The sequence below is a fragment of the Hippopotamus amphibius genome, chromosome 10 (assembly GCF_030028045.1).
Source record: "Hippopotamus amphibius kiboko isolate mHipAmp2 chromosome 10, mHipAmp2.hap2, whole genome shotgun sequence".
In the NCBI taxonomy this organism is placed as follows: Eukaryota; Metazoa; Chordata; class Mammalia; order Artiodactyla; family Hippopotamidae; genus Hippopotamus; species Hippopotamus amphibius.
The window spans coordinates 51257696-51280535 of NC_080195.1; the positions used below are offsets into that span (position 1 = coordinate 51257696).

Below are 22840 nucleotides of genomic sequence, written 5' to 3' on the forward strand. Positions count from 1 at the left end.
TTCTTTGAGAAGATAAAATTGATAAATCATTAGCCAAACTCATTAGGAAAAAAAGGGAGAAGACAAAAATGAACAGAATTAGAAATGAAAAAGGAGAAGTCACAACGGACACCGCAGAAATACAAAAGATCATGAGAGAATACTACAAGCAACTATATGCCAACAAATTGGATAACCTGGAAGAAATGGATACATTCTTAGAAAAATACAATCTTCCAAGACTGAACCAGGAAGAAATAGAAACTATGAACAGACCAATCACAAGTACGGAAATTGAGGCAGTGATTAAAAATCTCCCAACACACAAAAGCCCAGGGTCAGATGGATTCACAGGTGAGTTCTATCAAATATTTCAAACTCTTCCAAAATATAGCAGAAGGAGGAACACTCCCAAACATTCTACGAGGCCACCATCACCCTGATACCAAAACCAGGCAAAGATGTCACAAAAAGAGAAAACTACAGACCAATATCACTGATGAATATAGATGCAAAAATCCTCAACAAAATACTAGCTAACAGACTCCAACAGCACATTAGAAAGATCATACACCATGATCAAGTGGGGTTTATCCCTGGGATGCAAGGATTCTTCAATATATGCAAATCAATCAATGTGATACATCATATTAACAAATTGAAGGATAAAAACCATATGATCATCTCAATAGATACTGAAAAAGCTTTTGACAAAATTCAATATCCATTTATGATAAAAACTCTCCAGAAAATGGGCACAGAAGGAAATTACCTCAACATAATAAAAGTCATATATGTGAAACCAAAAGCCAACATCATTCTAAATGGTGAAAAACTGAAAGCATTCCCTCTAAGAACAGGAACAAGACAAGTGTGCCCACTCTCACCATTATTATTCAACATAATTTTGGAAGTTTTAGCCACAGCAATCAGAGAAGAAAATGACACAAAAGGAACCTAAATTGGAAAGAAGTAAAATCGTCACTCTTTGTAGATGACAAATTATGCATAGAAAACCCTAAAGATGCTATCAGAAAACTGCTAGCACTAATCGATGAATTTAGCAAACTAGCAGGATACAAAATTAATGCACAGAAATCTCTTCCATTCCTATACACTAACAATGAAAGATCAGAAAGAGAAATTAAGGAAACTCCCATTTACCATTGCAACAAAAAGCATAAAATACCTAGGAATAAACCGGCCTAAGGAGGCAAAAATCCTGTATGCAGAAAATTATAAGACAATGTTGAAAGAAATCAAAGATGATACAAACAGATGGTGAGACATACCATGATCTTGGTTTGGAAGAATCAACATTGTGAAAATGACTATCTTACCCAAAGCAATTCACAGATTCAATGCAATCCCTATCAAATTACCAACAGCATTTTTCACAGAACTAGAGCAAGAAATCTTACGATTTGTATGGAAACATAAAAGACCCCAAATAGCCAAAGCAATCTTGAGAAGGAAAGATGGAGTTGGTGGCATTAGGCTTCCTTCCTTCAAACTATACTACAAGGCCACAGTGATCAAGACAGTATGGTACTGGCACAAAAACAGAAAGGAAGATCAATGGAACAGAATAGAGAACCCAGAGGTAAACCCATGCACATATGGGCACCTTATCTTTGACCAAGCAGGCAAGAATATAGAATGGAAAAAAGACAGCCTCTTCAGTAAGTGGTGCTGGGAAAGTGGACAGCAACATGTAAAAGAATGAAATTAGAATACTTCCTAACACCATACACAAAAATAAACTTCAAATGGATTAAAGACCTAAATGTAAGGCCACACACTATAAAACTCCCAGAGGAAAACATAGGCAGAATACTCTATGACATCCATCAAAGCAAGATCCTTTTTGACCCACCTCCTAGAATAATGAAAATAAAATCAAGAATAAACTAATGGGACCTAACAATACTTAAAAGCTTTTGCACAGCAAAAGAAACCATAAACAAGACAAGAAGGCAAGCCTCAGAATGGGAGAAAATACTTGCCAATGAAGCAACCGACAAAGGATTAATCTCCTAATATACAAGCAGCTCATGCAGCTTAAAAGCAAATAACCCAATCCACAAATGGGCAGAAGACCTAAATAGACATTTCTCCGAAGAAGACATGCAGATGGCTAACAAACACATGAAAGGATGGTCCACATCGTTAATCATTAGAGAAATGCAAGTCAAAGCCACAATGAGGTATCACCTCACACCAATCAGAATGACCATCATCACAAAATCTGGAAACAAGAAGAGGGTATGGAGAAAAGGGAATCCTCCTGCACTGTTGGTAGGAATGTAAGTTGGTACAGCCACTATGGAAAACAGTTTGGAGGTTCCTTAAAAACTAAAAATAGAGGTACCATATGTTCCAATAATCCCACTACTGGTCATATACCCAGAGAAAACCATAATCCAAAAAGAAACATATACCATAATGTTCACTGCAGCACTATTTACAATAGCCAGAACATGGAAGTAACCTAAATGCCCATCAACAGATGAATGGATAAAGAAAATGTGGCACATATATACAATGGAATATAACTCAGCCATAAAAAGGAATGAAATGGAGCTATATGTAATGAGGTGGATAGACCCAGAGTTTGTCATACAGAGTGAAGTAAGCGAAAAAGAGAAAAACAAATACTGTATGCTAACTCATATATAAGGAATCTTAAAAAAAAATGGTACTGATGAACCCAGTGACAGGGCAAGAATGAGGATGCAGATGCATCCTGGACTGGAGAACACAGGGTTGCATGGGGGGTAGGCGAAGGGGAAGCTGGGATGAAGTGAGAGAGTAGCATAGACATATTTACACTCCCAACCTCAAAACAGATAGCTAGTGGGAAGTTGCTGTATAACAAAGGGTGATCAATTCGATGATGGGTGATGCCTTAGAGGATATGGACAGGGAGGATGGGAAGGAGTCGCAGGAGGGAGGGCATATGGGGATATATGTATAAATACAGCTGATTCACTTTGGTGTACCTCAAAAGCTGGTACAAGAGTGTGAAGCAATTATATGCCAATACATAGCTTAAAAAAAATGAGTGCTATTACAATAAAATACTTGCAATCAAACAATACACAGCAAAAATATAAAAGCATAAAAAAGGATTGTGCTCTTGATGCCTAATTTACCCACATTTCAGGTCAGCAAAATTTTTCAAGATTTATTCTTTTTTTAAATCTTCTTTTTAACAAATACTACTTAGAATACAATGACCAAAATGATATGCTCTTCCCTGTATGGTCATAGATTGAGTCAAACAGAGGAAAGGATACACTGAAAAATGAATAAATGATCTTCAACACTGTAAAAAAAAAATTATTGCCATTTTAATACTTATACCAAAACATAATATTATTATTTATTTAGATTTATTCCTGCATTTACCTTTTTTCCATTGTTATTATTTAATTTCTGTATTTCTATTATTCTATCTGGTATTGTTTTCCTTCTATTTAAAGCATTTAGTTTAGTTTTTTTTTTAATGTAAGTGCAGTTCTCCTGGCAATAAATGCTTTCAACTTTTGAAAAATATTTTCCTTCATAGTTGGAGAATATTTTTGCTAAGTGTGAAATTCTATATTAGCATTTTTTCCCAGTACTATAGAGATTTTATACCAATACATTCTCTTTTTACCATCTGTGTTAAAAAAAAAATCAACTCAATCTTATTGCTTGTTTTATTGTAAAGTGTCCACCTCTGGCTGCTTTAAATAATTTTTTCATTACCCTTTGTTTTCATCAGTTTTACTACAATCTGTGTAGATGGTTTTCCTTTTATTTACTCTGCTTTTAGTTTTCAGCACTTTTTGAATTTCTGTTCTCCATGGGAAAACATCTGAGCCATTATCATTCAACAATTTATTCTGCTTTATTCTCTGTCTCCTTTCTGTTTGTGTCTCCAGTTACATATATGTTCAAACTTCTTCACCAATATCATATATCTCTTAGGCTCTTTTTTTTCCTCTGTGCATCCATCTGCATCTGGATATTTTCTACTCACTATCTCCCAGTTTACTAATCCTCTTTCCAACATCACTAGATGCTGTTAAGCCAATTTATTTAGTTCTTATTTTCAGTTACAATAACTTTTAGTTATATAATTTACATTGATTTTTTTTATTGTGGTAAAAAAATAAAATTTATCATTTTAACCATTTTTAAGTGCATAATACAATAGTGTCAACTACACGTACATGGTTGTGCAGCAGATCTCTAGAATTTTTTCATCTAGAAAAACTGAACTCTGCATCCATTGAACAACAACTCCCTTTTCCCTTATCTCTCAAGCAACCACCATCCTTTCTGTCTTTATGAATTTGTCTGTTCAAAGTACCTGATATAAGTGGGATCACGCATTATTTGTGTTTTTGAGACTGGCTTATTTCACTTAGCATAATTTCCTTCAGGTTCATCCTTCCTTTTTAAGGCTAAACTAAATACTATTCAATTGTATACAACACATTTAAGAAATTCATTCATTTTATGATGGACATTTATGTTGCTTCCACCTCTTGGATACTGTGAATAAATGCTGCAATAAACATGGAACATCTTTGACACACTGTTTTCAATTCTTTTGAATACGTGCTTAGAAATAGGACTGCTGGAGTATATGGTAGTTCTAATTTTAATTTTTTGAGGAAACTCTATATTGTTTTCCATAGCAGAAACATCACTGTATATTTCAACCAACTGTGCACAAAGGTTCCAATTTCTCCACATCTTCACCTACACTTAATTCCTGGTTGGTGCTTTATAGTGCTATCTTAACAGGTATAAAGTGATATCTCATTGTGGATTTGACTTACATTTCCCTGATGAGTAGTGATGTTGAACATCTTTTCATATGTTTATAAGCCAATTGTGTATCTTTGGAGAAATACCGAATTCAAGTCCTTTGCCCATTTTAATTGTGTGTTTTTGTTGTTGAGTTGTAGGAGTTCTTTATATAGTTTGGATATTAACCCCTCAACAGATATATGGTTTGAAAATAACTTCTGTTACTCTGTAGGCTGACTTTTCACCCTGTTGATTGTTTTATTTGTCTCACAGAAGTTTTTATTTATTTTTATTGTTTTTTTTAGTTTTTATTTTTGCAAGTTCTAAAAGTTATTCACATTTGATATCACAGAAGTTTTTAAGTTGAGGTAGTCCCATTTGTCTATTTTTGTTTTTTGTTGCCTGTGTTTTTGGTGTCACAACTAAGAAATAATTGCCAAGTCCAATATCAGGAGGCTTTTCCTGTTTTCTTTTAGGTGTTCTTTAGTTTCAGGTCTTACATTTAGGATTTTTGTTTTTCAGTTGATTTTGTGTAAGGGATAAGGCAAAGGTCCAATTTCATTCTTCCACATGTGCAAATAATGTTTTCCCAAAGTCATTTGTTGAAGAAGTATCCTTTCCCCATTGTATAGCCTTGGTATCTCTATCAAAGATTTGACCGTATAGTCTGATGATTTATTTACAAGTTCTTTACTCTGTTTCAATGGTCAGTATATCTTTATGCCAGCACCACACTGATTTGATAACTTTGTAATATTTTTGATTAGCTTTGTATCATGTTTTGAAATCAGGAAGTGTAAGAACTCTAGCTTTATGTTGAATCAAGTTGTGTGAGTGGGTATCCTTCCTTTGTTTCTGATTTTAGAGGGAAACTTTTAGTTATTCACCATTGAGTTAGCTATGTGCTTTTCTTACATGACCTTTATTATGTTGTGGTAATTCCTTCTATTACTAGCTTGTTGAATGCCTTTATCATTAAAGAGTGTTGGATTTTGTCAAATGCTTTCTCTGCTTCATCTGAGATGTTCATGTGGTTTTTATCCTTCATTCTGTTAGTGTGGTACACCACACTGATTGGTTTTCATGTTGAACCATCCTTGCATCCTGAGGATATATCCCACTTGGTCATGATGTATAATCCTTTTAATGTGTAGCTGAATTTGTTTTGCTAGTATTTTGTTGAGGATTTTTGCAATAACAGTCCCTGGGGATATTGCTCTGTAGTTTTCTTTTCTGGTAGCATCTTTGTCTGATTTTGATATAAGAATAATGCTGTTCTCATATAGTGAGTTTGGAAGTGTTCCCTCTTCAATTTTTTGAGGAGTTTAAAAAAGAACTACTGTTAATTCTTTAAATGTTAGGTAGAATTTTCCAGTTAAGCTCTCTACTTCTGGGCTTTTCTTTGTTGGGAGATTTTTTTTATTACTTATTCAATTTTCTTACTAATTATAGGTCTGTCAGATTTTATTTCCTCATGGTTCACTCTTGGTCTGTTGCATGTTTCCAGAAATTTATCCATTTCTTCTAGGTTATCCAGTTTGTTGGCAAGTAATTGTTCAGAGTAGTCTCTTATGAAGCTTTTTTACTTCTGTGGCATCAACTGTAATGTCTCTTCTTTCATTTCTGATATTTCTTGAGCCTTTTTTTCTTAGTCTAGCTAAGAGTTTGTCAGTTTCGTTGACCTTAAAAAAAAACTCAGTTTTTAAATATTTTGTATTGTTTTTCTACCTTCTATTTTGTTTTCATTTCTGTTCTAATCTTTGTTATTTCTTTCCTTCTGATAACTTTGGGTTTAGTTTCTTCTAATCCTTTGAGGTGTACAGTTAAATAGTTGATTTTAGATCTTTTTTAAACATTGGCATTTACTAGTATAAACTTCTTAGAGGTTTACTTGTAAACCTCTTAGTCATGCTTTTATTGCACTCCATAAGTTTGATATGTTTTTTCTTTATCATTTTTCTCAAGATGTTTTCCAACTTCTTTGTGATTTCTTTAGTTCGCTGGTTGTTCAAGAGCATATTTCCTAATTTCCACATATTTTATGGATTTTCCACTCAAACTTTTGCTATTCATTTCTAATTTCATTTCATTTTAGTTGTAAAAAATACTTATGATTTCAATCTTCTTAAAAACTTTAAGACTTGTTTTATGGCCTAAAGTGATCTATCCTGGAGAATGTTTCATGTGTACTTGAGGACAATGTATATTCTGCTGTTGTTGGGTAGAGTGTTCTGCATATGCCTGTTAGGTTCAAATGTTCTATAGTGTTTTTCAAGTCCTCTGTTTCCTTATTGAACTTCTGTCTGGTGGTCTATTCATTATTGAAAGTAGGGTATTAAAAACCCTTACTGTTTTTGCACTATTATCTATTTCTCCCTTCAATTCTGTCAATGTTTGCTTTATATATTTGGGTGCTCTGTTGTTAGGCAAATATACATTTATAATTTTTATTTCTTTCCGGTGAATTGACTATTTTATCATATAATATCCTTCTTTGTCTTTATGACAGTTTCTGGCTTAAAGCCTATTTTGTCTGATAAGAATATGGTCACCCCTGATATCTTTTTGGTTAGCATTTGCATGGAATATATTTACCAATCCTTTCATTCTCAGCCTATGTAGACCGTTTTATCTAAAGTGAGTCTCCTGTAGACAGTATATATTAGATCTTGTTTCTTTTTCCATTCTTCCATTCCGTGTCTTTGGATTTGGGAGTTTAACTAATTTATATTTAAAGAAATTACCATTGCCATTTAAAAACTGTTTTATGCCTATATTGCATTTGTTTTGCCCCTTGTTTTCTTTCTTGCTGCCTTCCTTTGTGTTTCATTGATTTTTTTATAGCGACACACTTTGATTTCTTTCTCACTTTCTTTTGTTCATATTCTATAGGTATTTTCTTTGTAGTTACCATGTGCATTGCATAAAACATCTTATAGTTATAGTGATCTATTTTAAAGTGACAACAACTTAACTACAACTGCATACAAAAACCCTACCCCTTAAGTGGGCTACACTGCCCTGGCCCTTCCAAGCCCATGTAGCACAGAAATCAATGTCTCCCAAAAGGCAAAGGGACCAAAGGCTGGAAGCAACTCTCACCAATGTACCCAGCAGCCCTTGGACTTAAATCTGTCCTAAACTTAGAATCACCTGGAGTTAAAACAACATGGATGCTCCCACCCAGATCAATAGACAGACTCTTTGGGGAGGGCACAGGTGATGTTATTTCTAAATACTCATCATGTAATACTAATGGAAAACTGTATGGGAACCATGTAGTAAACATTTTTTCTGAATCTTTAAAGTGCATGAAAATTTGGAGGGAATCAAGGCCCCCAAAGTTATGATTCCCTAAGTTATGATTCTCCTGCAGGGCTCATGAAATGGCATCTTTAACAAGTTTTCTTGTTGGTGTAGATGTTATTCCCTAAAACCAATATTCAGTAGCACTGAGCTAGAGATATCAGGCATAGCACACCTGAGACTACTGAGTAGTGTGAAGACTTCAGGTAAGAATTTCCATAAGTGCAGGTTCCATGGGTCTGATTCCTAGGGGCTGAGTTCCTCCAGGCATAGGTGTGGCCTTGCTGTTGCTTAGGGTATAGATGCTGCTGGGTTGGTGGAAATCACATGGTGGGTTTAGGGTAGTGTGAGGGGTCACCCTTAGAAATCTACCCAAAGGTACCCTTAGTCCTCAGGTCCTTTATCCCCCCTCTCCTCTCAAGGCTGACTTGATCCACAAGACTCCCCGTGGGGTTGGGCATGACCACCTGTCCTCAGGTGAGCTCAGACTCCATATCCCAAAAGATCCAGAGCATGAAGTTGTTTACATCATAGATCTATTTGAAAATAAACCAAAGGTTGTGTACACTTTAAATATATACAGTTTATTGTATGTCAATTGTATCTCAACAAAAGTTCTCCAGAAAAGAAAAGAAAAGAAAAGAAAAGAAAAGAAAAGAAAAGAAAAGAAAAAAGAAAAGAAAACAAAGATTGCAATGGAGCCTGTAATATTTCTGCTGAGAAATGCAATGATAATCTTATGACAGTGGATTAACATTTTGTGTTGGGAATGGACAGAAGCCTTTGAAAATGATGCCATGAATGCATATTTGATGATTAACAAAGGAAGTCATGATCTATGTTAAGTAATACAGCACATCATAACTGGAAAAAAAAAAAACCTACTTCTTTATGTCCCCCCTCACTTTATGTTATTGATGTTGTAAATTATCAATACATCTCTTTATATTTTGTAACCATTAACACAGTTTTATAGTTATAGTTTTTAAAAAATGCTTTTATCTTTTAAATTCTACATCTGAATTTAAAGTGATTCATGCACCACCACTACAGTGTTACAGGATTATGTTTTTGCCTATGCATTTACTTTTACCAGAGAGCTTTGTATTTTCATATCTTTTCATTTTGTTGTCTAGTGTTCATTCATTTCAACTCAAAGGACTCCCTTTAGCAATTCTTGTGAGTCAGGTTTAGTGGTAATAAATGGCTTCAGTTTTTGTTTATTTTGGATGGTCTTTATTTCTCCTTCATTCTTGAAGTACAGTTTTCCAGATATAGTGTTCCATGGCTGACTTTTCTTTATGCACTTTAAGTATATCATCCTGCTCCCTTCTAGCCTGTAATACTTCTGTTGAGAAATGCAATGATAATCTTATGACAGTTTTCATATATATGAGTAGCTTTTCTGTTGCTGCTTTTAAGATTGTTTCTTTGTCTTTGACAATTTGATTATAATGTGTCTCAGTGTGGGACCCTTTGAGTTCATCCTCATGAGTATTCTAATACATATCCAATGAATATAATACTCCATTTATTTCCTCAGATTTGAGAAGTTTTTAGCCAACATTTCCTCAAATAAGTTCTCTGTTTCATTCTCTCTCTAGTCTTCTGGGACTCCCATATTGCTACAAACATTGGTGTGTTTGATGGTATCCCGTAAGTCCTTTAGGCAGTTGCCACTTTTCTTCATTCTTTTTCCTTTTGTTCCTCTGACTCAGTAATTTCTTATTACCTATCTTCAAGTTTGCTGGTTCTTTCTTCTGATTAAATCTGTTGTTGATCCCTTCTAGTAAAATCTTTAAATTGGTTATTGTATTCTTCTACTTAAGAGTTTCTTTCTGGTTCAATAGTTTCTACCTTTTTTGTTGATATTTTCATTTCAGTCATGCATCATTTTCCTGATTTCATTTAGTTGTCTACCTGTGTTCTCTCCTCATGCACTGAGTTTCTTTAAGACAATTATTTTGAATTGTTTGTCAGGTAATTAACAGATATCAAATTCTTTAGGGTCAGTTTCTAGACATTTATCTTGTTCCTTTGATTGGGTTGTGTTCGCCTGTTTCTTTGTGCACCTTGTTATTTTTTTACTGTGAATTTAGAATTTGAAAATACAGCCACCTGTTATGACCTGGCTTTATACAGGGTAAGACCTTCACCAAGCTCAAGAGCCTTGGGGTATCTCAAACCTTCAATGGGGATGCATCTTCTCTGGGACTGTATGTGTAATTTCCCAATTAGAGAGGTTTGCTGGTTTCTTTTTCAGGAGCTTGCATTCTCTTGCTCCTTCTATTATCTGCCTATAGTCCTGCAAGTTTCTTCAACAAGCCACTGAGCTCTCTTTTGTTCTCTACAGGCCCCAAGCATCCAGATTCCATCAGTACCCTGACTCAGGGGAGATAAAAACTAGCCTCTTTGGAAGTCCCCTGAAAAGCAGGAACATTGGATGTAAAGCCTACTCTACTACTTCCCTCTCATGAGAGAAGATTCCTCCTGAACATGAGCTCCCCAATTTGGGAGAGGAGCAAACACAGTTGAAATAAAATGGTTGTTTTTACCCATATCAGTGTGGCTGCTCTTGACTTTGAGCTCCCCTAAGGTACTATGATTTCCTAACTGGTTTCTAGAGTTTTCATAAAGGCTATTGTTGTTTCATCAGTGTGTCTGTGGGAGAATGGGGCTACTTATTTTGACATCTTGCTGATGTCATTCTCCATTAATTCTTTTATAAAGTATTTTTCTATCCTTATTCTCTAAACCTGACTGTACTGTGATATCTGAAGTGAGTATATTGTTAATGGAATGGAGTTGGGTTATGTTTTTTAATCCACTCTGCCAATCAATGCATTTGAATTGATATATTTAGACTATTACATTTAAGCCTTAACATTTCAATGATTAACTCTTTTTTTTTTTTTTCTGTTTTTTCTTCTTTTATTGTCATTGGTTTTTCCTTTGCTTTCCTATGGGTTAACTGAATTATTTTAGTACATCCCTTTTTTTTTTTTTTTTTTTTTTGGCTGTGTTGGGTCTTCCTTGCTATGCGTGGGGTTTATCTAGTTGCGGTGAGTGGGGGCTACTCTTTGTTGCAGTGTGTGGGCTTCTCTTGTTGCAGCCCGGGCTCTAGGAGCACGGGCTTCAGTAGTTGCAGCACACAGGCTCAGTAGTTGTGGTTCATGGGCTCTAGAGCACAGGCTCAGTAGTTGTGGTGCACAAGCTTAGTTGCTCTGCAGCATGTGAGACCTTCCCAGACCAGGGATCGAATCCATGTCCCCTGCATTGGCAGGCAGATTCTTAACCACTGCGCCACCAGAGAAATCCAGTACATCCATTTTTATGTGTCAATAATGTTTTTCAGTGCATCTCTTAGCCTAGATTTTTTAAAGCATTGCTTTAGGTACTGCATTGTATATTCATTTAACTTGTCACAGTCTACTGGTGTTATCATACTACTATTTTAAGGGAAGTATAAAACCTAACCTTTCTTTATACTAGTTTTACCTTCACCCATTTACAATTACTTTAAATATTTCCTCTATACATATGCAGAACCACATCAATATAACCATAATATTTTCTTCAACCATCAAATATAATTTTAAAAACTCAAGAGAAGGAAAGCCTATTGTAGTTACCCATAGTTTTGCTTACTGTGTTCTTCCTTCCTTCCTCATATTCCAAGGTTCCTTCTTTTATCATTTGCTTTCTGTTTAGAGAAATTTCTTTACCATTCTTTTAGAAAAGGTCTGATGTTGACAAATTCTTAGTTTCCCTCATCTCAGAATGTATTAATTTCTTATTAATTCCCAGAAGATATTTTTGCTGGGTGTAGGATTCTAGGTTGCCAGTTCTTTTCTTTCAGCCCTTAGGAAAATATTCACATTTCCTCTGGTCTCCATGGTTTTTAATGGGAAATCTACCATCATTCAAATTGGTTTTACCCTGTTGGCAAGGTGTCATTTCTCTTTAGCTGTTTTCATGATTTTTTTTTTCTTGGTTTTTAGCATTCAAAAGCTTAACTATGATGTGTCTTGTGGATTTCTTGTGATTCACTCACCTTCTGCAATCTCTAGGTTCTTGTCTTTTGCCAAATTTGGGATATTTTCAACCATTATTTCCTTATGAGCTTTTTCAGTCCTGTTCTTCTTTTCTCCTTCTTCACTGGACTTCCACTGACACAAAAAGGGGAGGGTATCTGGCTCCTCATTACTGCTGGGCAGTGCTGGGAATTCTGGCTCCCCACATGATCTCTGTCACCACAGGTAATGAGTTTCCTTACCACTCAGCAGGGTTAAAAGTCCGAGCATCCTACTCAGCCTTTGCTCAGTGTCAGGAACTGAACCCCCATCATGGGCAAGTGGAGGCACCTTGTTATGAACTGATGAGGGTGAAAGTCCAGACTCCCCATTCAACCTTTGATGAAGTGGGTTGGGGTGGACCCATAGTTTTTTTTCTGTGGTGGTTAGCTATAATTGAAAGGTAATTTTCTAGAAGTTTACTGTCTTGATAGGCTGCCCCTTTCCTCATCTTCTGGCTAGAAAGATGTAGCTTTTGTTGGGCTTTTTAGATTTGCACCCATCGGCAGTTCCAGGTTGCCAGCTTCCTCAGCTCCAATTCTGGGACATATGAGGCAAAAAGAAATGCCAGGAAACTCACTTCCATGTCATTCCTTGGGTCTTTAGGGTCCTAGCCAGTCTGACTTCTCTCCATCTTTTCCAGTCATATTATATTTGTTTAATACATAACATCCAGGGGGTTTAGTTGTAGTTAGTGAGAAGAATAGGGAAAAGTACATCTATCCCATATTCCATAAGCAGAACACCTTATGATCTTTTAAATCTTATCTTTATCTGTTGCTATGTTTCTATTTACATTCCTAATATTAGAGCATGAAGTGGGTTGCTATAGGAAGTAATAACATTTCTGGTGCTATAAGTTTTGAAGCATACTTTAAATAACCACTTGATGGGGATACAGAGCACTGATTCCTGAATTTAGATGGAATCAAGAGATATTGGTAAGGGCCCTTCTAAGGCTAATAATCTATGATTTCTACAGAAATTCTTCCTTGACTAATCGCTCATGATTTTTCTATCTTTGACTTTCTTCTGGTCTTATAATCTGCACTTATTTATTTTTGTTATATGTCTATGTTTTCAATGGTTTGATTCTATAAAGGATATAATCTTTGGATAGAAGCTTTGTCTTATATTCTTATTTAAACTGTCAGCATTCCTAGGGCACAATTATGGGAAAGTGTGAAAATTCAATGAAATATTTTTGATGATAAGCTGATAAACTCATAAGTCACATCCCACTTACCCAGTAATAATAATTTCTGGATATGTTTGCGTGCCAAGGTTCCAAGCTCCTCCACTGATTGGCCACTCCTAAATAGATTATACAAGAAGAATTTATAAGTCTTATTTTTTAATGTAAATAACTTAGAGATTTAAAATAAAAATATTTTAAAATAATGGTAAAAGTTTCATTTAGAAATAAATAGCTATTAAATAATGAAGAATGAAATAGGTAGCTATCTTTTAATTCTTTCACTGAACAAACAATTCCAAATGAACAATTCCATATCCTTTAAAAATATAAATTTTAACAAATATTATCATTCATATAAAAAAGGCAAAGAAGTATCTTTAATCATACAAATACAGTGTTGCTACATTTTCCATATAGTCTATGTACTGCCAAACTATAGTGGTGCCATGTAATACAAAATGCTATGTAAATTGTGACCCCTGGAGTTGTCCATCTCAACAGTCCTGTGCAAATAACAGAAATCATAATGGGGGGGTCTATTACAGTTGTAAGTATTTGAATCCTGTAGGTAAACATAACAAAATGGAATTCTAGAAAGTCATTTAATGAATGACCTTGATAATTATGTCTTATTAACCATTGACTGATAAGAAATAACTAGAGAGAGTTGACTCAAATTTCTTAAAACATAGTCCTTCACCTAAAATAATTTAAATTAACATGATTCAAACATACGTTAGTTTAAACATTTACTTAGTATGTAAATATACATGATAGGTAACTATTTCTTAGTACATAATTGTATACTTATTATATAAAAAATTTATATTCTTGTGGACTAAAAGCTATGTTGCACTTAGGAAATTTGAATTTCAGAAATTATGTCTTTTATAGGTGCTAGCTTATGACTTGAATTTAGTTCAAGTCTTCTTCTATGGAAAGTCAGAAAATAAAATAACAGGAAAAAGTATGATCATATGACATAGATATGAATACAAGAAAATTTATTTCTAATTGTTGCTTTTACCTTATTACTGTATCCTTGTTTCCTATGCTTGACTCCTATAGAGTAGAGCACTAGAATCAGATCTGGTGGGCAATCAGCAAAGTATGCTGTGCACGTAACTGGTGATTCATGAATGTCCATGGGATATGGATTTTCAAAGATTGGAAAGCTAATAGATAAAGATAACATATTAGTGTCATTTTGTAATGATATAAAAATGAAATAACTTTTATAAAACAAACCCTAAAATCTTCTAAGTATTAATTATATTGAATACATTTCACATAATTATTTTTTAAGCATCATAAAACAATGATCACCTGAACCATAATTCTCTTTTAAAAATATATATATCTCTATATGAATGCTGGTAGAATTTTACTTGAATAAACTCATTTTCTTTCCTGTAATTCCAAAATTCCACAGCAATATTACTTTCTAATATGGATAAACTAAATTATGTTAAATTGAAAATATGCAGCACGTTGACTTATCAGTCAGTTTATTAAAACGTATCAACTAGGTACCTTATCTACATACAATTTTATCTATATATTTATATAATATAAGTATTAAAATATGTTAGTAAATTTTATATGCTTTCTAAGGGATGTAATATGTAGGCAAGTATTTTGCTTTTGTATTTTTATAGGGAGTAACTGAAAGATGTGTGTGCTATGTAGGTAAGTGTGATTATACACATTTAAGATTGTTTCCTATGTAAACTAGAAAACACAGTTGGAATGCAGACCTATGGGTGCAGTAAATTTCATATGCTCAAGCCAACTATCATCTTAAAAAGGGGTATCAGTTCAGAACCAAATTAAGAATTCTTAGAGCCACAATATATTGTGCACTTCTCATGTACCAGATGTACCAGACACCGTAGTAGGTGGAAGTGAGTATTATTCTATGCTGCATCTGTTCTTGGTCTGTGTGATCACGTTACTTCTGATACAGTGTGCTTTTTGGAGAGGAGGACTATTAAAAATAATTTCCCCAATATTATAGGAACTCAATCAGAAACTTAATTCAAACTCCAGAAGGAGTATGGTGTGTGTGTGTGTGTGTGTCTGTGTGTGCTGACAGGGGTTCTCTTCCCTCCAATTTTAATGGTTTCCCAGATCCGAATAGTAGTATATGCAAAATCACGTGGAAAGGAGAAAGTTGTGTTTAATAGATGGCATGTAGGTTAAACTGAATAGATCAGAGGTTCTCTGTTTCAGAGTAGAAATTATCAATAGTTCTGATTTTGAAGAATTAGAAGTAAAAATAAGTGGACCACTTTAAAGATCAGATCTACAACCTGGGATTTGATAATAGCAAGAGGTTACAATGAGAGACTCCTGAGAAGGTGAACAGTATCGTGAAAATGTTTGGGGAAAATCATTTTATTATATTGGCAAAGAGTAGAAAAAAGACATTTAAAAAAGAAATAATAACTAAAAATGTGTTACAAAAATTTACATATGAAAGTGTAAACTGGTTGTTGTAGAAATGTAAACAAAGACATAAATCCAAGAAACCAAGAAGAGGAAAAACTTTTAAGCCCTAGTGCTTGTTTTCATATAGAGCATTAACAGGAAAAGAAGGAGGGAAGGAATAAATTAATTTGAAAAAGAAGTAGAAAGTTGCAATTTAATTGTTAACACTAAATATGGCTAAAAGGGAACTATTTGGAGGGAAAGAGAACATGTTCAGTTTTTGACACATTAAACTTCTTTTAATAGACAACAAAATGGGACTGTCAGATTTTAAAAAATAGTGCTGAAGAAGGCAAAATATTAGATAAAACATGCAAACAAAATGTCAGTTCACATACTTATATAAGGTAATGAAAAGCATAAGAATTAATGTATAAAAACAGTAACTTTTATGTTATATATATTTTACCACCATAAAATGTTATTAAAAGAATAAATGCATATGCTAAAGAGCGTGTGAAGTATTAAAGGTAAAGCACTGTAAGCCTTGGAGGATGTTAGACAATTAGACAAGGTATGAGGAACCAACAAATATGCCACAAAAAGAAGAGCTAACTACCAGTAAAATCAGAAAAGTATATTTTAATAAAACCTATATTAGAACTTAGAGAAAGACCACATAAATCCATACTTGTATACAAAATTTAATCAGGTTTTATGTTTATAAATAGAGCAGCTAGGCAGAATTCAGTTATGGTGATATTATGAGCCAATCCTGTTTCCTTTCAAACTCTTGAAATATTATATGCTGTAAATTATCACAAAAAAGAACTTTGTCTCTTACATTCACAAACTATATTGCAAGTAAAACTCAGACTGTACTTCATCCAACAAAAATTTATTAAGAACCTACTTCATGTGGAGACAAAGTCTGTCCTTCACAAGGCCTACAGTCTAGCAGGGAGACAATTTTTAAAACAATAACAAATGGAAAATTTCATCTCGTGTCAAAGCTATGAAGGACAGGAACATGGATCTAGCATTTGACCAAATTATACAGATAATGAAAGATTTTCTTTAAATGAGGAAACGATACCTGAGTTGAGATTCTTATAGATGTTAATTAGGAGAAAAAGGAATGCAAGATTATTCCATACAGAGGAGAAAATGTACAAAAGCTCTGCAAAAATAAGGGGCTAAAAAATGATCAGTGAGTCTAGAGCACAGAATAAGGGAAAAATGAGCTTCATGCCTATCATCAATGATGAAAATGTATAGTAGGAAGACAGTATTCATCAAACTCAAGTTTACATTTACTGTCCATGTAAAGTAGTAGAGAGCACCACTCTAATAGCAATATTTTATATTTGTTTCTACTGCCCACAACATAATGAAAAAGATAAGAGAGTAAAAGAAGACATCCGTCTTCTCTTCCCCCAAGATCGTGATCTTCTGATTACCTGCCACAGTAGTCCAATAATACTTTAGTCATGTGCCATTTTCCTTTAGTCAATAGACCAGCAGATGGCCAGACAGTACATTCTATTAGTTTCTACAATTGCTTTTGCTTAGGGAAATAGCAGAAATGTGATCCATTTTATGTGTTCTGCATCTCCAAATGCATCTTTTAAACATTAGGTGTTGCCTTTAAAATATCTTACAATATTCTTGGTGTCTCCTAAACTCTCCTTGGTTTAATTTTCATTATTGAACCAAATTACATTTATGTAATTTTAGCAAAACAATATTCCACATAAAGAATATTTACCATCTAAAGAATTCTAATGCCAATTATCTATAACATCCTCCTATATTTTAATTGCAATAAATAGAGTTTAAAAAGTGTTAATCTATACATGGACAACTTACTTGCTCTGTGTCAGATCAACTACAATGAGATCTTTCTCCAGAAGTACTGCAACGGCATAGGGTTCTTGAAATTCTACAAGTAGAAAAGAAAAATGGAAAAGTTTTCATATTTAACATTTTACAAAATCACCAAACTTGTATTTCCTTTATCTCCTGTACAAATGTTATTTAAATGATTTGAGAAGACGAAAATATGAACCAAAGTAAGAAGTAACGAAGAGCACTTTCAAAAAAGACATGTTGTGTTTCTCAAACAATGACCATTATAGGGAACAAGTTAAAAATGAGAAACTGCACAGTATAGGGTTAAATATATCTCAATAATCATGACAGTAGTAGATTATTTGAAGAGAGTGAGTCTGTCACCTCCATCTCACATTTGTCTTACTCTTCCATAACTTTCCATTTCAGCTCTGATTTCATGCCTACAAGGAGATGTACTAAGGAAATAGCTCTGTTTCTCTCAAGTGTGATACATATTCACCTCCCTATAAGAGCAACACTCCTTATACTAAAAATATTACTTTCAGTTTAATGTTATTTAAAAGGTACTTAAAGTCTGCCTACTATGTGCCTAAGAGTATGTATCTCAAAAAGCAGAGCTGAGGATAGCCTAGGATTTTCGATGTTCTTAAAATTCAATTCCCTTTCTCTAACCCTTCCTTCCTTCCTTCAATATGTTCCAAGTGTCCTAAGAACAAAGGATATATAGGGAATAAGACTGACAAGGTCTTTGTTCTAATAAAGTTTACATTCTAGGGATATACACAAACAATGAACAAGTAAACAAATAAGATTAATTCAGAAAGTAAAGTGAACTATGAAAAAAAACAAGGGTAATAGTATAAAAAATGATGTCTCATTGGTGGGGGAGTGCTAATTTAGTTATGGTGGTCAGGGAAGACACTGCTTTCCATCTATAATAAAGGACTAATAAAGAAAAGCCACAGTTACAGTGTTAGCTCAGTTTAAGAAAAAAGTATTTACAAAAACATTTTACATACATGGTATTTGATTCTCAGTAGCTAAAGCAGGTATCACCATTTTTTCATTTCATAGAGAAAACTGGAGTCCAAAGAGGTTATGAGATTGGCACAAGGTCACAAAGCTAGTAAGTTATAGACCTGAAACATTACTGCATGCTGTTTTCATTATACCAGCAGTTTCTACTGGCTAGTTTAAGAGGTATTTAATCCTAAAGTCAACAATCACTTAGCAGGAATTTTGTATTCAAGAGTATTCAAGTCTGGAATGATAAACTAAAATAGATGGCCTTCATAGCCCTTCCAATCCTGAGAAGCTATAGAACCTATTCATATTTATTTTTTAAGTCATAAGCTATGAGACAAAAACTAGGAACAAAAAACACACACAGAAAAACCAAAAAACTGAGGAGCCTGCCCTTGTTTGGGTGCACATTTATACAACAGTATACAGTCCTCATACTTTTCTCAAACTGAGGCATTTCCCCTCTTTCCCCTTTTCTCTTGGAGCTGTTTTAAGTTTTCAACATTATTTCAATATGTTTGGAGGTTTGGGTTTTTGTTTGTTTGTTTCTCAGTTTGAAGAATACTACTAGTTTCCTCTTTGTCTTCTCATCCCGCTCTAAGGAAATCATTGGTTGGGAAACAAAGGCTACAAAAATAAAACAGTTAAGACTGGCATGAATGTGCAAAAGTCATAAATAAATTATTAGTTTAGGTAGTTACATCTGTTATAGATTATCTGTTTCTTTTCAAATAATAAAAACTGGTAGCAAAATTTCACCTTTGTAGAAGTACTTGGTGTACTGTGATAACCACTGAATAAAAAGATTTCTTTTGGAGTCAGTGTTAGGATTCAATTTGTGTCTGTTATTTATCAACAGTTTGATCCTAGGCAAATTCGTTAACATGTTTGATTTTCAATTTCTTTATCCATTGAAATGGCAAAATAATAACTACCTTAGACCATTATGAAGATTAGATGCATATAAAGATGTTTAATGCAAAGCCAGGCTTATAGTAGGTACTCAATAGATGCTAAATGTATGACTTACTTTATTAGATTGGTTGTTTTTGAGCAGGCTCAGCCTTTTAACACTAGCCCCCAACAAGATGAAAAGCTCTATCATAATTCCTACTTCTCTGAAGAGAAATGCATTATTTATGACACTTGTAGAAGACCAGATACAATTAAATACAGATGTGAAACTGACAAATTCTGAGTACAGTTGGTTAGTTACTCTGGCAATGCCCCCTGAGATAAGAGGATTAGGCATTTGTGTTCTTTGAGAAATGGGTTGAATTGTCAGATGTCACAAATGATTCAGCAATATTAAAAACTGTTAACAAATGTATTTTGTCTAACATATATATAACATTTATCACTATGTTAGGAGATTAAAGTTCCATACTTGCTAATATGGAATCATAATCAAAATACTGCACACTGTTAAGTGAGAAAAGTGTGATACAGAACAACACATAGAGTATACTGTCATTCGTACAAAAAAGATAATGTGTATATACATAAATAAGTATACATATGCATATGCATACATTATCTGGGGCAGAATACATAAGAAACAGTAATAGTGGTTGCCTCTAGAAGGGCAGTGAAAAAGTTTCCATTATATACTGTTGTGTATGTAGGGTTCTTTTCTGGTGTTTTCATATACTATTATTTTAATTAGAAATAGTTAATAAAATACACTTATATTTTACTGAGTAAAGTTAAACTATTTCTCCTAGCTCCTGATAAGTGAAAAGTTCCATCCTCATTACCACTTCCCTGAAAAGCAAAGTAATATACGTGGCTTGGAAGTGATTAGACTTGGTTACAGTACATTTACAATTTGTTTAACATTATTAGAAATTGTCCTAACATCTCTACTAATGTGCAGAAATGTATATACACATATACATATAGTGTCTGATCTTTGCAACCACACATTTTCAGTTTCTGTTGCTGGCACGCACACCTTTTTCTGGGGCTCTTTAGTAGATGGTATTTTCCTAAGCTCAGCTTTTGGTCCTCTGTTCTTTCTTTCTTCCTTTTTTCCTTTATCATTCATTCTCATAATTCCAAAGAGCATCTACATACTGATGACTCAAAAATAAATATTGAAGACCTTTCCCTCTCTTTTTTTCTGTTCTCTAAACAACTGTACTGACTCACTCAAACTTATCTTTTTCTCTTTCCAAGAACAGTTATTACTGCATATAAAGCCACTATTCCTAAAATGTTATCTTTGACTCATCTTTCATATCACTCCCTAATCTAATTGTTGACCAAATTCAATGGGTTTTCATCTTCCTTTCATACAAGCAGCACTCTGTTTCAGATCTTGTCCATTTTAATGTACATTATCACAAAAGCCTCCCAGTTGGAATTTGAAGTTTTAGATTTCAGTGTCTCTCTCTTCAAACCCACATGCTAAAACATTGCTTTCTTTCACAATATTTCCTCAAAATTCCTCTGTAGTTCTCTATTTCTAAATACTTACAAAAAGCTTTCAATTTTTTCTCTGAATTGATCTCACTCTAGAAAAGCCTCACAATTTCTAAAACATTTACTAAAAATTATTTTCAAGGCCCAAGTCATTCTTCAAGCCCTGTCTAAATCCTACTTTTTCTATGAAGCTTCGCGTGAATATTTCAGTCATCGATTACCTGACTAGCCTATAAATTAGTACCTTATTTAAACTTTGACTCATATAACTTAGCACTTAATTAAGGTGTTATATTTTTTAAACTTAAGTCATAATTCATGTGGCCAGATTTTCTGTGATTTGACATTAGAGATCAGTTTCATACTTCATCCATATTCTCAACAAGTTCCTGCCATACTGAGGCCATAGAAGAATCCAATATATATTTGTAGGTTAATTTACAACACAGGTACTTTGCCTGCCCCTGGCAACTCTGGGAATAAAGTGCCACATTGATTGGTATTTCGTATCACTTTATTACAGCTTTTAAATATGAAACAATAATTTAAAACAAATTAATACATTTGTAATAAAACTACTTATCTGCATAGTTTACAAGGTATATTCCCTTTGGCCTTCCAATAATCATGTGGGGTTAATATTATATTCCTTCTACAAAGGATAAATCAAACTCATAAATATGAAGTGACTTGTCCAAGATCAAATATCTAGTAAGTGGCAAAGCTAAATCATAAACCCAAATACTTTGTTTCCAAGTACAGTGTTCTTTTCCCTACATCTATACGTTCTCTCTTGAAAATGTATTTATATATATATAACGTATTATGTATATATGTATATATATATATACATACTATGTTTTTAATCATAAACTCATATTTCCCTTTTTATATTTTACCCTCTCAATTTTTAGATTTCATTATTAAAATATTTCATCATTAGATTCCTTTATACAGTTTGCATATAAGTTTAGACTGGTTTTTATGTTTACAAAAAGTCTTTATATTTGGGATGATAAAAATACATAAGCACCTCTCCTCCCAAAGGCTCTTCTAATTATTTTCAAAATCGGAATAAATCACTAACCACACATCAGCAATCCTAGAGTAATCACAGGTGCTGCAGTTGCATCTGAAGCAAAACCAGATGTGAAACAGATGCAGCACCACCAGAGTTACAGATCACTGATATCAGGTAAGTGCTTTAACTTTGATTGGCACAGGAATGGGATGGGTGGAGCTGGTCTAGGAGAGGCTATTAGGAGACCTCAGTTTCTCCAAGTGATTTCACCCCAGACCCTGATCGGACCCTCCCAGCTCAGCTTCCACCATCCTTATCAAAGTTTAAAGCACTTACCTGATATTAGAACCTGAAACTCCAGCACTGTTGCACTACATCTGTCTTACTTCCAGTTTGTCAAGTAGGTACAGTTGCAGAACCTGCTCCAGCACCTGTAGCTCACAGTGTTGTATCACAGAAGATGTCAGCTGCCAAAACTAAAAATATTTAATCTTAATTTTGTTAGGAACTTATCATTTCAAAAATGATTTTTCAACATTAATAGTTTCATTTTAGTTACTTACCATTTGGATAGGGTGTTTCACATAAAGTTAGAAATTCAACAATAGGATGATCCATTTCAAGCACTGTAATTGCTTTTCCATGCATGATGGTTAAACTTGGTCTTCTGCAAGCCTTATCATAGGACAATCCACCAGAAAATATTATGAATGGTTCACTACAAAG

At 33.9% G+C, this 22840-nt stretch overlaps 1 protein-coding gene across 2 annotated transcripts in view; it reads right to left on the bottom strand.

The window, feature by feature from the left end:
* Positions 1–22840, bottom strand: part of STXBP5L (syntaxin binding protein 5L) — a 387479-nt gene that overhangs the window by 174799 nt on the left and 189840 nt on the right. For both annotated transcript variants that reach the window (XM_057697539.1, XM_057697540.1), the window contains exons 10-13: positions 22678–22832; positions 17662–17734; positions 14390–14537; positions 13411–13478 (exon numbers count right to left, since the gene is read on the bottom strand). In XM_057697539.1, coding sequence (XP_057553522.1) covers positions 13411–13478; positions 14390–14537; positions 17662–17734; positions 22678–22832 — 444 coding nt within the window. The remainder of the gene's footprint in view (positions 1–13410; positions 13479–14389; positions 14538–17661; positions 17735–22677; positions 22833–22840) is intronic.